The sequence below is a fragment of the Miniopterus schreibersii genome, assembly GCF_964146895.1.
Source record: "Miniopterus schreibersii genome assembly, chromosome: 2".
In the NCBI taxonomy this organism is placed as follows: Eukaryota; Metazoa; Chordata; class Mammalia; order Chiroptera; family Miniopteridae; genus Miniopterus; species Miniopterus schreibersii.
In genome coordinates, this window is record NC_138102.1 from 153,541,772 (window position 1) to 153,556,722 (window position 14,951).

Genomic DNA, 14,951 nt, shown 5'->3' on the forward strand with positions numbered 1-14,951 from the left:
CGCATATATACATCGTATACACTGAGTGTTGTTGATTGTAGATTGCTTTGCATAATACTGTGCTTCTCAGAGACACCAGGGTTATTTTGCATGGCAGGAGACACATTTTTTCAGGAATAAGAATCTCAGTAACCATGTTCCTTGAGTTTATTTCACTTCTGTCACTGAGCAGTATTTCCTATAAGATTATATTTGAATGTATTATTCAAAATGGAAGCTCTAGTTTGTATTTATTTGCGTAATGGTAGAATGACTTATGTGTTGTTTGGGAAAATAAGTAGATTTAGAGGAATCATCTGCCTTCTTAACACTTAAGAACACAAGGAGTGCCTGGCCCGTGTGGCTCAGTGGTTGAGCATCAACTCATGAACCAAGAGGTCCCTGGCTTGAACCCCAGTAGGGGGCATGCATGAGGTAGCTGATTGATGTTTCTCTCTCACCATTGATGTTTCCATCTCTCTATCACTCTCCCTTTCTCTCTCTCTAAAATCAATAAAAACATATTTTTAAAAAAGTAAAACAACAAAACTAGTGCAAGGACTTCTGATATACTTATTAGTTTTTTAATAAGTTTTTTAATAGTCTATTATTTACTTAATTTATCCCAGCATCCTTTTCCTCAACTGTGAAATAATACAATAATTCTACTTAAAGAACTAGAAAGGCTAAATGAGATAACATATGAAAAAGTCCTCTAAAATGTAGAAAGTGTCATGACTACATCCCAGCTCTTTCTGGACCCATTTTCTTTGGTTCCTGCCTTCTGTTTTCCACATAGGCTCCTGTTGCTGTTAACATGCTCTGATGCTTGCTCTTCCCAGATTAGAGAACTGGGAATGGAGGGGAGTAATAATGTTCTTAACTATCTACTTTACTAATTCTGCCAATTAGTAAAAACCTAGAACCCTTTAAATGCGCAAATGGATGTGTTTATCACAAATGTAAATTATCCAGTAATTGAAAAAAAAAACTCTTTCGCTCATGGAACTGTATCTCTGTACATAGATTTCTTTTTTAAAGAGAAAAAGTAAACTTATACCCCAGAACTATTTGATAGCGCAACACCTTTTCTTTATAATAAATTTTAAAAATTTAACTCAGTGAAATAAAAAAAAAAAGTAAAGAAATAGCAAAAGAGCCCCCATAAACAATGCAAATGATTAATAAAACTGTGAGAAAGACAATCCAGTTACATTGGCCTTTAAAGAGTAGGCCTGACAATGACCACTGGGCTGCAGTTGAGTGACACGCTTTTGTTGTGGTGTTTTCAGATGGGGAAAAGAATAATCACTAACAGAACTTATGTAAAATACCTATAGACGTCAAAGTCAAGATGCACTTAATTTATTCGGACAATTGATGTAGCTCCATAGACATCTCTTAAATTATTCATCTTTCCAATAGAAAGTTCCCCCCCCTGGAGACCTCAGGATTGACTTAGACCCATGTTCATTCAAACATAAGTTTATTTATAAAGTAAACACACAAAATAAGTTGTGTTCTTGTATAGGGCTTCAGTACACAAGAGTATCTATTGTAAGAAAATATCTACATCTATGTAGAAATCAAAATAAAAAGTGCTATTTTTTTCTGACCTGATTGTTGAAGAATCCTTTTAATGAAATTCAGCTTTGTTTCATAAATAATGCAATGCTTGTTTGTGATGAGGTGAACCTAATCAGATAACCAGGGAGACAAGATATTGCCAGAAAACCCCTGCTATTACCAGGAATGAACGATATCTATTCATTTTCCAGGTAGAGGGCTGTGCATGGTAAATAGCTTCAGTAAATCACCTTACATGCCAGCAGTCTTCTGGGAAGGGATGGGACTGTGTTAATTAACATGGAGCCTCTTTTCCGACTCTAACTGACCAGGAAGCCCTCTCCTCAGCTTCATTGTTCTGCAGCCTTGGAGCACAAGGCATACTAAAGGTTTTTACTTTCCTTTTCATTACTAACTTCTGGCTTTGAGAGTTCAGTGTGGACTTACATTCAGTTTCTGATTTGACATAAAACAGAAAAGACAGAAACATTTTTGTAGCCTGGCTGGCATTGCTCAGTGGTTGAGCGTCAACCTATAAACCAGGAGGTCATGGTTCAGTTCTCCGTCAGGGCACATGCCGGGGTTGTGGGCTTGATCCCCAGTAGGGGGCATGCAGGAGGCAGTCGATCAATGACTCATCATTGATGCTTCTGTCTCTCTCTCTGAAATCAATAAAAACATATTTTAAAAAATAAAGAACCATTTTTGTAGTCGGTGAACTTTAAATGACATTTAAATGACAGTGGCATCCTGAGTGAATAAAGTCCGGAAAGAAGGGCTGAGAACCAGCAGGAGAGGGCCAGCTGCTGGGCAGTGTGGACAGGAACTCTGACACAGAGGTGAGCCCCTTGCGGAAGCTCTTACTGATTTTAGACTGTCCTTTTCCATAGTTTGTGCTTTCACTTCAGACATTTATTTTGAGGACTCCAAAGCCTAAAGAAATAAGGGAAACATCAAGTTTTTTGAAATTCCTTCTTCTGAGAAGGCAGATGTCCCGAGATGCATTTGATCACTTTCTGTCATCAGAAAAACAATGAGAATTACTCTCACCATGTTCACTGGACAACTCTTAAATCATTTGGAAGTCTTAGAGCTTTGCTCAACATTAAAAAAAAAAAAATTTTTTTTAAAGTTCCTTTAGAAGAATTTGAGCTCTGGCTGTAATGTGCTCTTCTTAATCACTTACAAAATAATTTTTAGCCACAAGCTTCCCAGGAGATTTTTGAGCATGGAGTGGGTGGACAGGTACAAGAACATTTTCCTTTTGTGTCTCACCATATCCTGTAGTGACATCTCAGAGAGAGTGCCAAAACCTCACCATGCCTCAAGAACTAGGAGATTGGGTGTTAAGGGGCTGTACCAGGGACCCTGGAGTTGCCTTTGCTAATTAATTAAAGGCCACCAAAGAGAAGCCAACAACAGCGGTTGTCTGGACAGATGTGTTTTCTTTTCCCCAACTTCCTCTCATAATGCATCTTTCCCTACAGCCTTCAAAGCCATAGTGAATAATTAGGGCTTTTAAGCATTGAGAGGCTCTAACATTCATTTGAATCATTTCTCTTCCTTGTCAGGCAAGAGAAGCATTGCTTAGAATGTCTTCTTAAAAATACTAGTTCTGAGGGATGTTCATAGCTGGTCGGTGAGGGAGTGGGGAAGGGAGAATACATAGGCAAATCAACTCAGGAGACTCTGGTTAAACAAAGACGTTTAAAAAAAGTGATGCAACTTGTCTCCTAGCCTTTTAAAATAGCTACAGATCTTAGAACGTACAGAACAGGGTGGGAGGGGGCAAGCATGGCATTTGATTGTCAATAGACTTGACAAGTACAGATCCTATTCTTATTACTTGGGCATTACCTTGGCTTTTCTACATTAAAAGCCAGCTCCACAGGCTTAGTCAAAGTACTGTGGGTGACAGAGATGGAGTGCACCTCTTAGACCGCTAAATATGTCCGCTAATGTAGCAGAAATAGCTAAATGATGTAGCTGGGCAGAATTTCCTTCTTTATGGTTTCAAGTTAAGGAAATAAATTGATTCCCTTTCTTCCATAATTAGCATAAATTTGGTTTGTGTATACCCAATCCTTTACATGTGCTTTTGAACATTAGAAATGTTATTTTCACATTATTATGCATTAATTTTTTACTTGTGTGTTTGTCAGGATTTTTATTCTGTAACTACCAATTTGTACTTTTTAATCCCTTCACCTTTTTATAACCATCTCCCCACCCCCTCTCCCATCTGGCAACCGTCAAAATGTTCTCTGTATCTATGAGTCTGTCTCTGTTCTGTTTGTTTGTTTACTTATTTATTTGATTCAATTATTGCTATATGTGTATTTATTGCCATTTTATTGTTCATATTTTTTATCTTCCCCCCCCTTCTTCTTAAAGAAGACCCTTTAACATTTCATGGGATACAAGTTTAGTGGTGATGAACTCCTTTAAGCTTTTTCTTTCCTAAAAGCTCTTTATATGTCCTTTGATTCTAAATGATAGCTTTGCTGGATAAAGTAGTCTTGGTTGTAGGTCCTTGCTTTTCATCAGTTTGAATATTTCTTGCCACTCCCTTCTGGTCTGCAAAGTTTCTGTTGAAAGTTTCTGAAATCAGCTGACAGTCTTATGGGAGCTCTCTTATAGGTAACTAACTGCTCTTCTCTTGCTTCTTTTAAGAGTCTCTCTGTCTTTAACCTTTTGCATTTTAATTATGATGTGTCTTGGTGTGGGCCTCTTTGGTTCATCTTGTTTAGGACATTCTGCACTCTGTGGACTTGTATGTCTACTTCCTTCACCAGGTAGGGGAAGTTTTCTGTCATTTTTTCAAATAGGTTTTCAATTCCTTGTGCTCTCTCTTCTCCTTCCAGCATCCCCATGATGCAAATGTTGGTATGCTTGAAATTGTCCCAGAGGCTTCTTACACTATCCTTTTTAAAAAATTCTTTTTTCTTTTTGCTGTTCTTATTGGGTGCTTTTTGCCTCCTTATCTTCCAAATCTCTGATTTGCTCCTCTGCTTCCTCTACTCCACTGTTGATTCCCTGTAATGTGCTCTTCATTTCAGTAGGTATATCCTTCATTTCTGACTGGTTGTTTTCTGTGGCTTCCATGTCATTTTTTGTGCTGTTGAAGTTCTCACTCAGTTCATCGAGCATCCTTATAACCAGTGTTTTGAACTCTGCATCTAGCAGCTTGCTTGTCTCCATTTTGTTTAGTACTTTTTCTGGAGTTTTGTTCTGTTCTTCCATTTTTGGACATGTTTCTTTGTCTCCTCATTTTGGCAGCCTCCCTGTGTTTGTTTCTATGTATCAGGTAGATTTGCTACATCTCCTCACTTGTTTACCAAACCTTTTATGTAGTAGATGGCCTGTAGGGTCCAGTGGCACAACCTCCTCATGCGCTTGAGCTGGGCACTCCAGGTGCACCCCTTCACCCCCATGGGCTGTATACACTCTCTTGTTGTAGTTGAGCCTTGATTTCTGTTGACATGTCAATGGGAGGGATTTACCCCCACACCGATGGGCTACAAGGACTGGCTGTAACCACTGTGCAGGGGCCCACCCCACAGAGCAGGACGTACTTTAGCGGAGCTCTGGTGCCTACTGAGTCTGCCACTTGAGTGTGTTGCTTGTGCAGGTTGTTGGGTGGTACTTTGATGTGGCCTGAAGCTGCCCACTGGGTGAGCTGCTCTGGGGCCTCCCAGGAGGTGCAGGCCAAGGTCAGCTGCCACCTGTGTTCTGCCAGGGTCTCCTGGCATGAGCTACAAACTGATCTGCAGCTGGCTGCTACTTGTACTGGGCTTAGAGGTGCCCAGGAGAGGCCAAGCTGTGAACCTAGGCTGGCTGCTGCTAATGCCAGGCCTTGGGCTACTTAGGAGAGATACGGGACACTCTGAGGCCAGATGCTGCTTGTTTGAGAGATTCCAGGAAAGTCTGAGCCATGAGCCAGGAGAGGTCATTAGTATGCAAAAGCCACTGGAAAAAACTTGAGTGGGCCCACAAGTTGGGTGGGGCGGGGCCTCAGGGAACCACCAGAGAGGGTGAGCAGTGTTAACCAGGTTGATCAAGACTCAGATATGGTAGCTGCCTGCCGGCTCTTTCGGGGGAGGGATCAGAAAAGGAACAGCCCAGCTGGCGTGGTTCAGCGGTTGAGCATTGACCTACAATCCGGGAGATTGCGATTTGATTCCCGGTCAGGGTATATGCCTGGGTTGCAGGCTCGATCCCCATTTGGGGGTGTGCAGGAGGCAGCCGATCAATGACTCTCTTATCACTGATGTTTCTGTCTCTCTCCCTCTCCCTTCCTCTCAAACCAATAAAGATCTATTTAAAGAAAAAATAAAAGGAAAAGAAAAGGAACAGTGGCCTCTTCCAGCACTTCTGACTGGGAGAAAGCTGCCCTCCATCTCTCACCCTGATGCCAGACAATTCAGTTCCTCTTTATATGTCCCTGGTGCCTTTTGAGCTGTCACCCCAGTGCTGGAGCTCAGAGTGAGTCCAAGTAGTTCTGTGTGTGGGCCTTTTAAGAGGAACTGCTTGGAACTCCAGCAGCCTCTGTCTCACTCAGCAACAATCCCCGCTGAATTTTACAGCAAAAAATTATGGGAACTTCTCTTCTTGGCACTGGAACCCTCAGCCGGGAGACCTGGTATAGGGCAGGGACCCCTCACTCCTTAGAGGTACCTCTGAAGTCAAGATATCTCTCCTGATTTTTATCCGCCACATGTGGGAATGGGACTAGCCTGTTCCATGTCTCTGCCCTTCCTACTGGTCTTGATGTGACTTCTTTATATCCTTAGTTGTAGAACTTCTGTTCACCTATATTTCAGGCATTTCTGAATGAGGGTTGTTCTGTAGGTTAGTTGTAATTTTGATGTTGTGGGAAGATGTGAGTACCACATTTACCTACACTACCATCTTGACTGGAAGCCTAGAATGGCTTATATTAAAAAAACAAATAAGTGTTGGTAAGGATGTGGAAGAAAGGAAATGTAAATTAGTACAGCCACTATGGAAAATAGTGTGGAGGTTCCTCAAAAAATTAAAAGTAGAACTACCCCATGATTCAGCAATCCCAGTTGTTAGGAATATATTCGAAGGAAATGAGAACACTATGTCAGAGAGTCATCTGCAACCCCCTATGCATAGCAACATTGTTTACAAAGCCAAGACATGAAAACAGAAGACATATAAAGAAGTTGTGGTGTGTCTGTATACACCGTGGAATATTATTCAGCCATGAAAAAGAAGGAAATCCAATTTGTGACAATATGGCACTATGCTAAGTGAAATGAGTCAGAGAAAAACAAATACAGTGGGTCCTTGCATAACATCATTTCATTCAATGAGGTTTAGTTATAATGTTAATGAGATACCTTAGTTGCTTAACTCTTGTTTATAGCAATTATCCTATGGTAAAATTGGTTTCACTATAATCCATTGACTTAAAGTCACAGAACCTACTGACAACACTAAATGAGGGCTTACTTGTATTGTATGGTCTCACCTATATGTGAAATCTAAAAATTAAAAAAAAATAATAAAAATTAAAAAAAAAAAAATACAAAAAGTTTAGATCAGATTTATGGTTGCTGGAGCTGGGGACTTGGATGAAGCTGATGAAAAGGTACAAGCTTCCAGTTACAAGACAAATGAGATCTAGTGATGTAATATACAACACGTTAACTATAGCTAGCACTGCTGTTGGTGCCGATGAAAGTTAAGTGAGCAGATCCTTAGAGTTCACAAGGAAGAAAACATTTGTTTCTTTTTTGTTTTTGTGTCTATATGAGATGATGGACGCTAACTAAACTTATTGTGGCAGTTATTTCATAATATATGTAAGTCAGATTCTTATACTGTACACAGTGCATATGCCAATTATATCTCAATAAAATTGAATTTAAAAAGGTTTGACATAGACATACCATTAAAATAAAGGGGGAATGCAGTGTTTCATTTTGCCTGTGGCATACCTGCGGGGGGAGGGTGGAACAAGCAAACTGTGCCCAATGTAGAAGTTTTTGAACAATCATGGCTTAATACTCCAAAATTTTCAGGTTGTACCCACGCCACGCAAGTGCCCTGAACAACCTTGGAACACTGACGAGGAACACGGCAGAGGCAAAGATGTACTATCAGAGGGCTCTCCAGCTAAATCCCCAGCACAACCGGGCTCTGTTCAATCTTGGGAACCTCCTTAAGTAAGTAGATTGTGCATTGTGCACCTTTGATCATGTGGCCATGTAATTTCCAGAAATCCTTTTCTTCTCAGCTTACTTGGTTGGTTATGTTGTTGTCCCTCTTCCAAGAGTGAAGTACTTGAGGATCTCAGGCTTTGTGGGGGATGCAATATTCATCCCAATTAATTCTGTTCCTCATCAGTCAAAAAGAGTATTTTCCAGAGTGTCTTTTTGGAAGTATGAGTTCTGGGAGATGTTCATAAACAGTCTGTAGAGAGGCGGGATTAGGGAAGGATTACATGGTCAAATAAATTTAGGAAATGCTGAATTAAGTTAAAGATTGTTCCTTTATGGCAAGATTTTCTAATATGCTAAATGCCCTGTGAATCCTCAGGCAGGGCATATGGAATAAACATTTTCCAAGTCCGTCTTTTGGTAGGGCATTTCCCAAGTGTTTCATGAATATACTTTGGGAAAAGTGCTGGTCTAGGAAAAGCAGTCTGCTCTAAAGGTGTGACCAAATGCAGGGCCACAACTCGAGCCCAGCGTTGCTATAGGCAAGAAGCGCAGCGAGGCACACCTGGAACCAGCAGTCAGAGCAGCCCCTGCTGCCAGGGGCCTCCCACGCAGAGTTGCTGCTGTCAAAGGTCAATAGTTAATAGTGCAGTTAGCATCACTGAGCACTAATGCAAGGGGTGCTCTTGCCTCTTGTGTTTTTATTAATAGGAAGGCTAGGCACATTATGTTGGTGCTGGTGCAGGCAGTGATAGCAAAGATGGTGGTGGTTCTGGAATTTAACTTCTGAACTTAAGAAAAAAACACGGGTTGAAGCCATTAGAAATGGAATTACAAGGTAAAAATGGTTGGAGTCAGACTGTAGTGATGATTTATCTGTACTTGCTGGGATGCTGACGATCTACACACATCCCGAATTGGCTTCCATCCTCTGAGCTTCTGGAGAGGCTAATGGTGTGCTTTGGTCTTTTACGCTCTGCAGAACAGGACGGTCGTAATTGCCTCCGTGACTTTTATGATGCACCCTCCTCGCCTTCCTGTTTACTCCTTGGATATTACATATACATACAGATATTAGTACTAACAAGCTCCCTTTACAAATAAGAACAAATACAATGTGTGGGAGGAAATGAATTCTAATTATTGTAGATAATTAGTTACAGCTCTATAGGGCGTTTTTACTTTCCTTTTTTGTTTGTTTGTAAAGTTATCTTTATTGTTGAAAGTATTACAACTGTGTGTCCCCCCCTTTATTCCCTCCCCCCCACCTGCCTCCCCCCCCCCAGGCCTTCTTTAAACTATTGTTTGTGTCCTTGGGTTATGCATATATGCCAGTAAATTCTTTGAGAAGTCTCTCCCCCACATACTCCGCCACCCCTGCCTTCCCTCTGAAATTTGTCAGTTATTTGTTTAGTGAAGTTCTAAGGACTCATTTTTCAAGGTCGCTTTTACATCTATATATGTCCTAACTTAGGGCTCAAATAATTTCATGTCTGGGGACAAACCTGTCAGTGTCTTCTGGGTTATATGAATTGAAAAATCATGTAGATGAGTATTTTTTCCCAAAAAGCCAGCTCTGAAAGCCTGTATATGAAGTGATGGCTCCTGTGAGGAATGATATCCTGCAGTTCTGATTATCATATTGTGCTGAATGTGCCTCTACTTAAAAATGATGGCAGAGGTGCTTTTAAATTTCACCGTGTCAAGACCTGAACAAAAGATGTACACTCTAACCTTCCTTTTTCAATTCACATCTGATTGCCACTGACTATTATCTTGAATTAGTATATGTGAGTTAAAAATACAAGGAAATGTTTTTTGGAGTACGCAGTGACTACTTTTCACAGTGGGAGGGACTCCTGGGATACCTAACATAGGATTGTTTCTCTTTCGGTAAAATCAACTCCTGATGATTATCCAAACCAACAATAATGCTTTACATTTGTATAAGACTGTGGTTTCCTGAGTGGGGTTTTTTTTGTGTGTGTTGTTGTTTTTTTAATGAAGCCCTCCCAATGATTAAAGTTGATGGAAAAGAGGGATCCAGGGTCCTAGGAGGTTAAATGTCTGTACAAAGCCATCCTGTTTATCTTCTGCTCTTTTACATTAGAACAGAGAGCAAAGTGGCTACATCTGTGCATATTAGTCTTAGAACCCAGTGGAATAAAATCATCATAATAGCTAACATTTATGTAATACTTTCCATTTTACAGATAAGTGGCTTTATATCCATTGTTTAATATTTACAACAATCTATTGTGAGAGGTATTATTACCCTCATCCCCATTTTACAGGTTAGAAAACCAAGGCTTAGAGATCGCTTCTGACCCTGGCAGGCCCAAGATTGAATTCCTGCCCTTGGACTTCTGTCCTGTTCTTTTTCCGTTACCCATGCTGCTCAAATAGCTCTTCTACCCCCAGATTACTTAATATTTAGCTATTTAATGGTGTATGATTGCCTTTTGAGAGGAAGGTCCTTCCTGTTTTTCTTAAGCAAACAGTAAAGGCTGTTTACACTGTATCCCTCAGTAGCCCAGAGAGGTGACTCAGAAAACAGCAGAGCTAATCCACATTTAGGCAATTCCGAGTTTTACTTTTGCTTTCCTTAGCATATTTCTCCTAAGTAGCAATGAGTCAAAGGCAAAAAGAGGTAAGAATATTATAAATTATAAATTTGGTGTGATTTGATCCATTTTACTATTTAAGATTTATACCACATTTATCTCATTTAGATAGTTAACTTTTAAAAGCTGTACCTTTTTTGTAATATAGAACTTAATGCTCATTCTAACAACCCAAGTTATCTCTTTAGATATGAGCAGTTTAGGTTGTAGTAGTAACCATGTAGTAGAGACCATGTGCTATGGTCTCTTAACGAGAAAATAGAAGACCTGGGAATTGAACCTAGATCTGTCTGACCCAGTACCCTCGCCTGTTATCACCACACTTGACTGCCCCCTTGTGGCTTACCTAAAAACTGGGGTACAGCCTAAAGCAGCACTGCCCAACGGAAATACAGTGTAATGAGTCAGAATCTGTAATTTAAAGTTTTCAGGTGGCCATATTTCAAAACACAAAAATGGTGAAATTAATTTTAGTAATATATTTTACCCAGCCCCAGTATATGCAAACTATTATAATTTTAACATGTAATTAATCCTAAAAATTAGTTTTTAAATGGAACATGTAAAAATATTAATGAGATAGTATACATTTCTTTTTATAATTAATCTTTGAAATCCAGTGTATATTTTACACTTCCAGGACATCTGAGACTATTCCTATTTCAAGGGATCAATAGCTATCTGTGGTTAGTGGCAACTATATTGGACAGCACGGACCTTAATTAATGACCTTGACTTTGAGAGAAATGCGAGTCTTTTCCAGGCCAGAAGTTCTAAATAAGATGTGATTCTTTTACAGCATCTCAGAAATCTTATAACACTGAGGACAAATTTCATTTGCATTCTTGGCATATGACAGACAGCTTTAGACCTGTTCATAGCAGTAGATGTCACTGAGTGTTATCCAAATATATTTGGCCTCTTTCAAGACCACTTTACTGGACTTTGAAGTTAATCTATTGTGAGTCTGTGCAGCACATTTACAGTGTGACAAATTGATAAGGAACAGCTTTCCATGCCAGCATTCTTAATTTATATTAATTATTGTTGGCCTTGCTTGGAACCTAACATGTAAAAGAAGATAGACAAGATTAGCATAAACTTTTTATGGATGAAAAGAGCGAAAGTCCCTGATGGCTCAAAAGAGTGTAATAGAATATTTAAATTCAGGGCATGGGAAAATATTTCTGTGACTGCTTGAGTAAAATAGTTGTTGGTGTTTGAAACAGAGCCTCTTAAAAAAAATCGTATCATACCTCCCTCATTGCCAAAAGTACCCTCCATTCATATGATTGGCTATGGGTGTTACATGGGTGTTACAATAAACCTTATCATCAAAACTCAGAAGACAAGAAATAGAATGTCCAATAATTGAACTGTATAGAAGATGAACTTGATAAGAATATACATTTGATTTTCTTTAGTCCAATCCTTTTAGGAAATTGGATATCTAAAGAATAAAAGAACATAGAAAGAAGGGCAAGTAACCATTATCTTTGAAATAAATTTAAATGTTAGTGATAAATTTTCTTACAGATTTTATACCACCCACACCGCCTTTTATTTCATAAAAAGGAAGTCTGTACACTCAAGATAGTCGTATTTCCCTTCTCTACTTTTTCATCGAAGCCCAGAGCATCCAAAATGCCAGCACGCTGTCTAAAGAAAAAGGTTTTGAGGTTCTTCCGCCACATTAGGATGTCACCTTTGAGTGGCAAGTTCTGCAGCCGGCCCTTGGAGTGAAATCTCACTCCTCACCCCCATGGTGACCTGCTGGGGTCCAGGTTACCTCCGACTTGACTCATCTGTGGTCTCGGCCCCGTTACAGTCACTCCCCTCCACCTGACCCAGCTCGCACCCCTCTTTCTCCAGGGCTCCTTCCCCGGTTCTTTCGACTCCCCGCCCAGCATCTCACTCTCACCAGCTCCGTCCTGTCACTGCCATCTCACGGCCTTTGGTACATTCTCCCATTGTCCTCAGGGACTTGAGCACCAGAGCAGTGACTTTCTCTTACTCCCAACCTGTGCTGCCACTTTTAGCAATTTTAAGAATGACATTCATTTCCCGGTTTCTGTGCTGCCTTCGCTCCCGGCCCCTCCCGGTCTGCTTTGCCTTTCAGACCTTCCCATTGTTTAATATCTGAATTCTGAAACGTCCCTCTTCGACCTTGACCCCTAACCTCTGCCCACCCTTCCCATCCCCCTCTCTGTCCCTCCTCCTGCTCTTTGACAGGGTCGTGATTATCGCCTGCGGCTTCCTAGCTCTTCTCCGTGCTCAGCAGCCTTCTCTTAAGACCTCAATGCCGACATGCCTTCCGTGACAAGGTTATGGTCCTCCTTCTGTTGGCCCCGCTCTTTACCACTGTTACAGTCTCTGCTCTCAGTGATTCTTACCTTCATAATTTATAATCCCATCTCTAATTTATCTGATCTATTTCAGTAATGCATGTGACACCGTCTTAGACTCCTTCACGCCTTAACTGACATTTACTTGCCTGACCAGGTCCCCCACCTAAAGTACCCCCATTGCCTGTATTTTGCTTCCCCTGCATCAGTATTTCTCAGCTCCTTTCATTATCACCCCATCCTTTTAAAGCACTTTTTTCTAATCACCACCCACCCCAATTTAAAACTCAGGAATGAGATTTGTTAGGTAGGGTTGAACCACAAATCATCATTCATCATCAAAAAATCATGATTTTTGCTGCACCAACTCATTGTATAAGAAGCAGTTTTCCCCTCTTGAGATTGTATGCCCGAGACCCTCTTCTAATTTATCAGGTGTTGGAGGTGAAAAGCACAAAGCTGAGTTGAATGGGACCCTTACAAAACTCTGAAGACAGCATTGGGGGGGAAACCAGGATGGGGTATGGGATAGAGCTGTTAGAGATTCATCCTTCATGATCTTTTAATATCTCCCAAGTATTTTCTGTCTTCCTAATACGTTATCCTTTGTTCCCCTCCTCAGTGTCCATACACATACCCAGAAGATGACATCATTCCTTAATTTTACTAACAATATTCAGGTCATTCAGGGTGCATTTTTGCAGCTTCCCTCCTGCCACCTCAAAATTTCCTGCATGTTCAGACTCCCCCTGCTTTTGTTCTTCATGGGAGGAAGAACTGTCTTGCCTCTTTCATAAGGCCAGTGCTCACACCTGTGTTTATGTGTTTTTTAAAATTGAGGCATAATTAACATGCCCCAAAAAAGCACAAATCTTAAGTGTTCAGTGTAATGAGTTTCGACAGTTTTACATACTCTTGTAATTACCCCCAAAATAACACACAGAATATTTCCGTCGCCCCAGAAACACCCCTCATGCTTCTGAAGAGTAATTTTCCGCTCCCGTAGACATTGTTCTGCGTTTTTCCACCATAAACTAGTTTAGCCTGTTTTAGAGTTTCACTTACAGGTGATCATTTACTATGTCCTTCTTTGCTGTCTAGAGAATTTTTTGAGCCTTCTCCGTGTTGTCACATGTTCTATTTTTCTTATTGCTGAGCAGTATGCCACCGTCTAAATAGGAGGTAATTTGTAATTTTCTGCGGGTGGATACTTGGTTTATTTACAGGTTTGGGTTATTATGAATATTCATGTGGTGAATATTCATATCCCAGTCTTTTTATGTTCCTTTTTGGGGAGTAAATATCTAGGAGTAGGGCTGCAGGTAACTGTACCTGTAACGTTTAAGAAGCTGCCAGACGCTCTTCAGAGTAATCGTGCGCCTTTCACGGGCAGTGCTGAGCTGTCCCTGTGCCTCCCACCCGACTTTCGGCCCTGTCAGCCCGCAGGGCTCATTGCGGAGCCCACGTGTGTTCTTGATGCTGTTTGTCTCCCGCCTCCTGCTCTCCATCCGTCATCGTGGGCTCTCTCTTGGGCCTGCAGACCCTTCCCATTCCACACTCTTCCAACCCCTGGGGACTTTCCCTCAGCTTAGCCACCCTGTCCAGTTGTTGTGCTAACCCCTGCCCTCCTCTTACCAAGGCCACAAAAGGAAGCTGAACATGGGGTGCTCCTCCTGCCCCCACCGCCCGGCCAGTGCTCCTGTGGCGCTGCGGCCTCCAACAGCGCCTGTGGATCGCGAAGCTTCTCTGCTCTCATCCCCTAGACTTCTCTGAGCGAGGAGTATGCCCTCCCACTGCTTTGGCAGCTCTTTATTTCAGTGCCTGATTTCAGCTTTATTTTTCTCTTCCGTTCCCAGCATCCACCCTTCCCCCTCCCTTTAAATTTAGGGGCACCTGAGAAGTTTATCGATTATCCATTCCAGACACGCACACAGTCCAAGCGCCCTAGCACTCGGACTTTCCGTAATCCTGCCACTTAAGCTCCTTCTTTTACTCCAGCCCCCCACATTGTGTGAACGCAGGTGCCGAGCCCAACTGGGCCCTTGTCGGTGCACAGGAAATACAAACTTGTGAACTACAGTAGAGAAAAATATTACATAGGTTTTTAAGCGAGACCTCCTCTAGTTCAGCTAATATATGCTTTATTTGCATTTTTATAATCCTATAATCAGTGTCTTACAAAACTGAATTATCTGGGAAATGAGGAGAATGTTTACCTACTTCCTCCAGATTTGGGAGTTATTTGT

The 14,951-nt window shown here is 41.1% G+C and overlaps 1 protein-coding gene across 3 annotated transcripts in view; it reads left to right on the forward strand.

The window, feature by feature from the left end:
* The window catches only part of TMTC1 (transmembrane O-mannosyltransferase targeting cadherins 1), a 237,115-nt gene that overhangs the window by 183,554 nt on the left and 38,610 nt on the right, over positions 1 to 14,951 (forward strand). For all 3 annotated transcript variants that reach the window (XM_081129443.1, XM_081129441.1, XM_081129442.1), the window contains one exon: positions 7,599 to 7,742. In XM_081129443.1, coding sequence (XP_080985569.1) covers positions 7,599 to 7,742 — 144 coding nt within the window. The remainder of the gene's footprint in view (positions 1 to 7,598; positions 7,743 to 14,951) is intronic.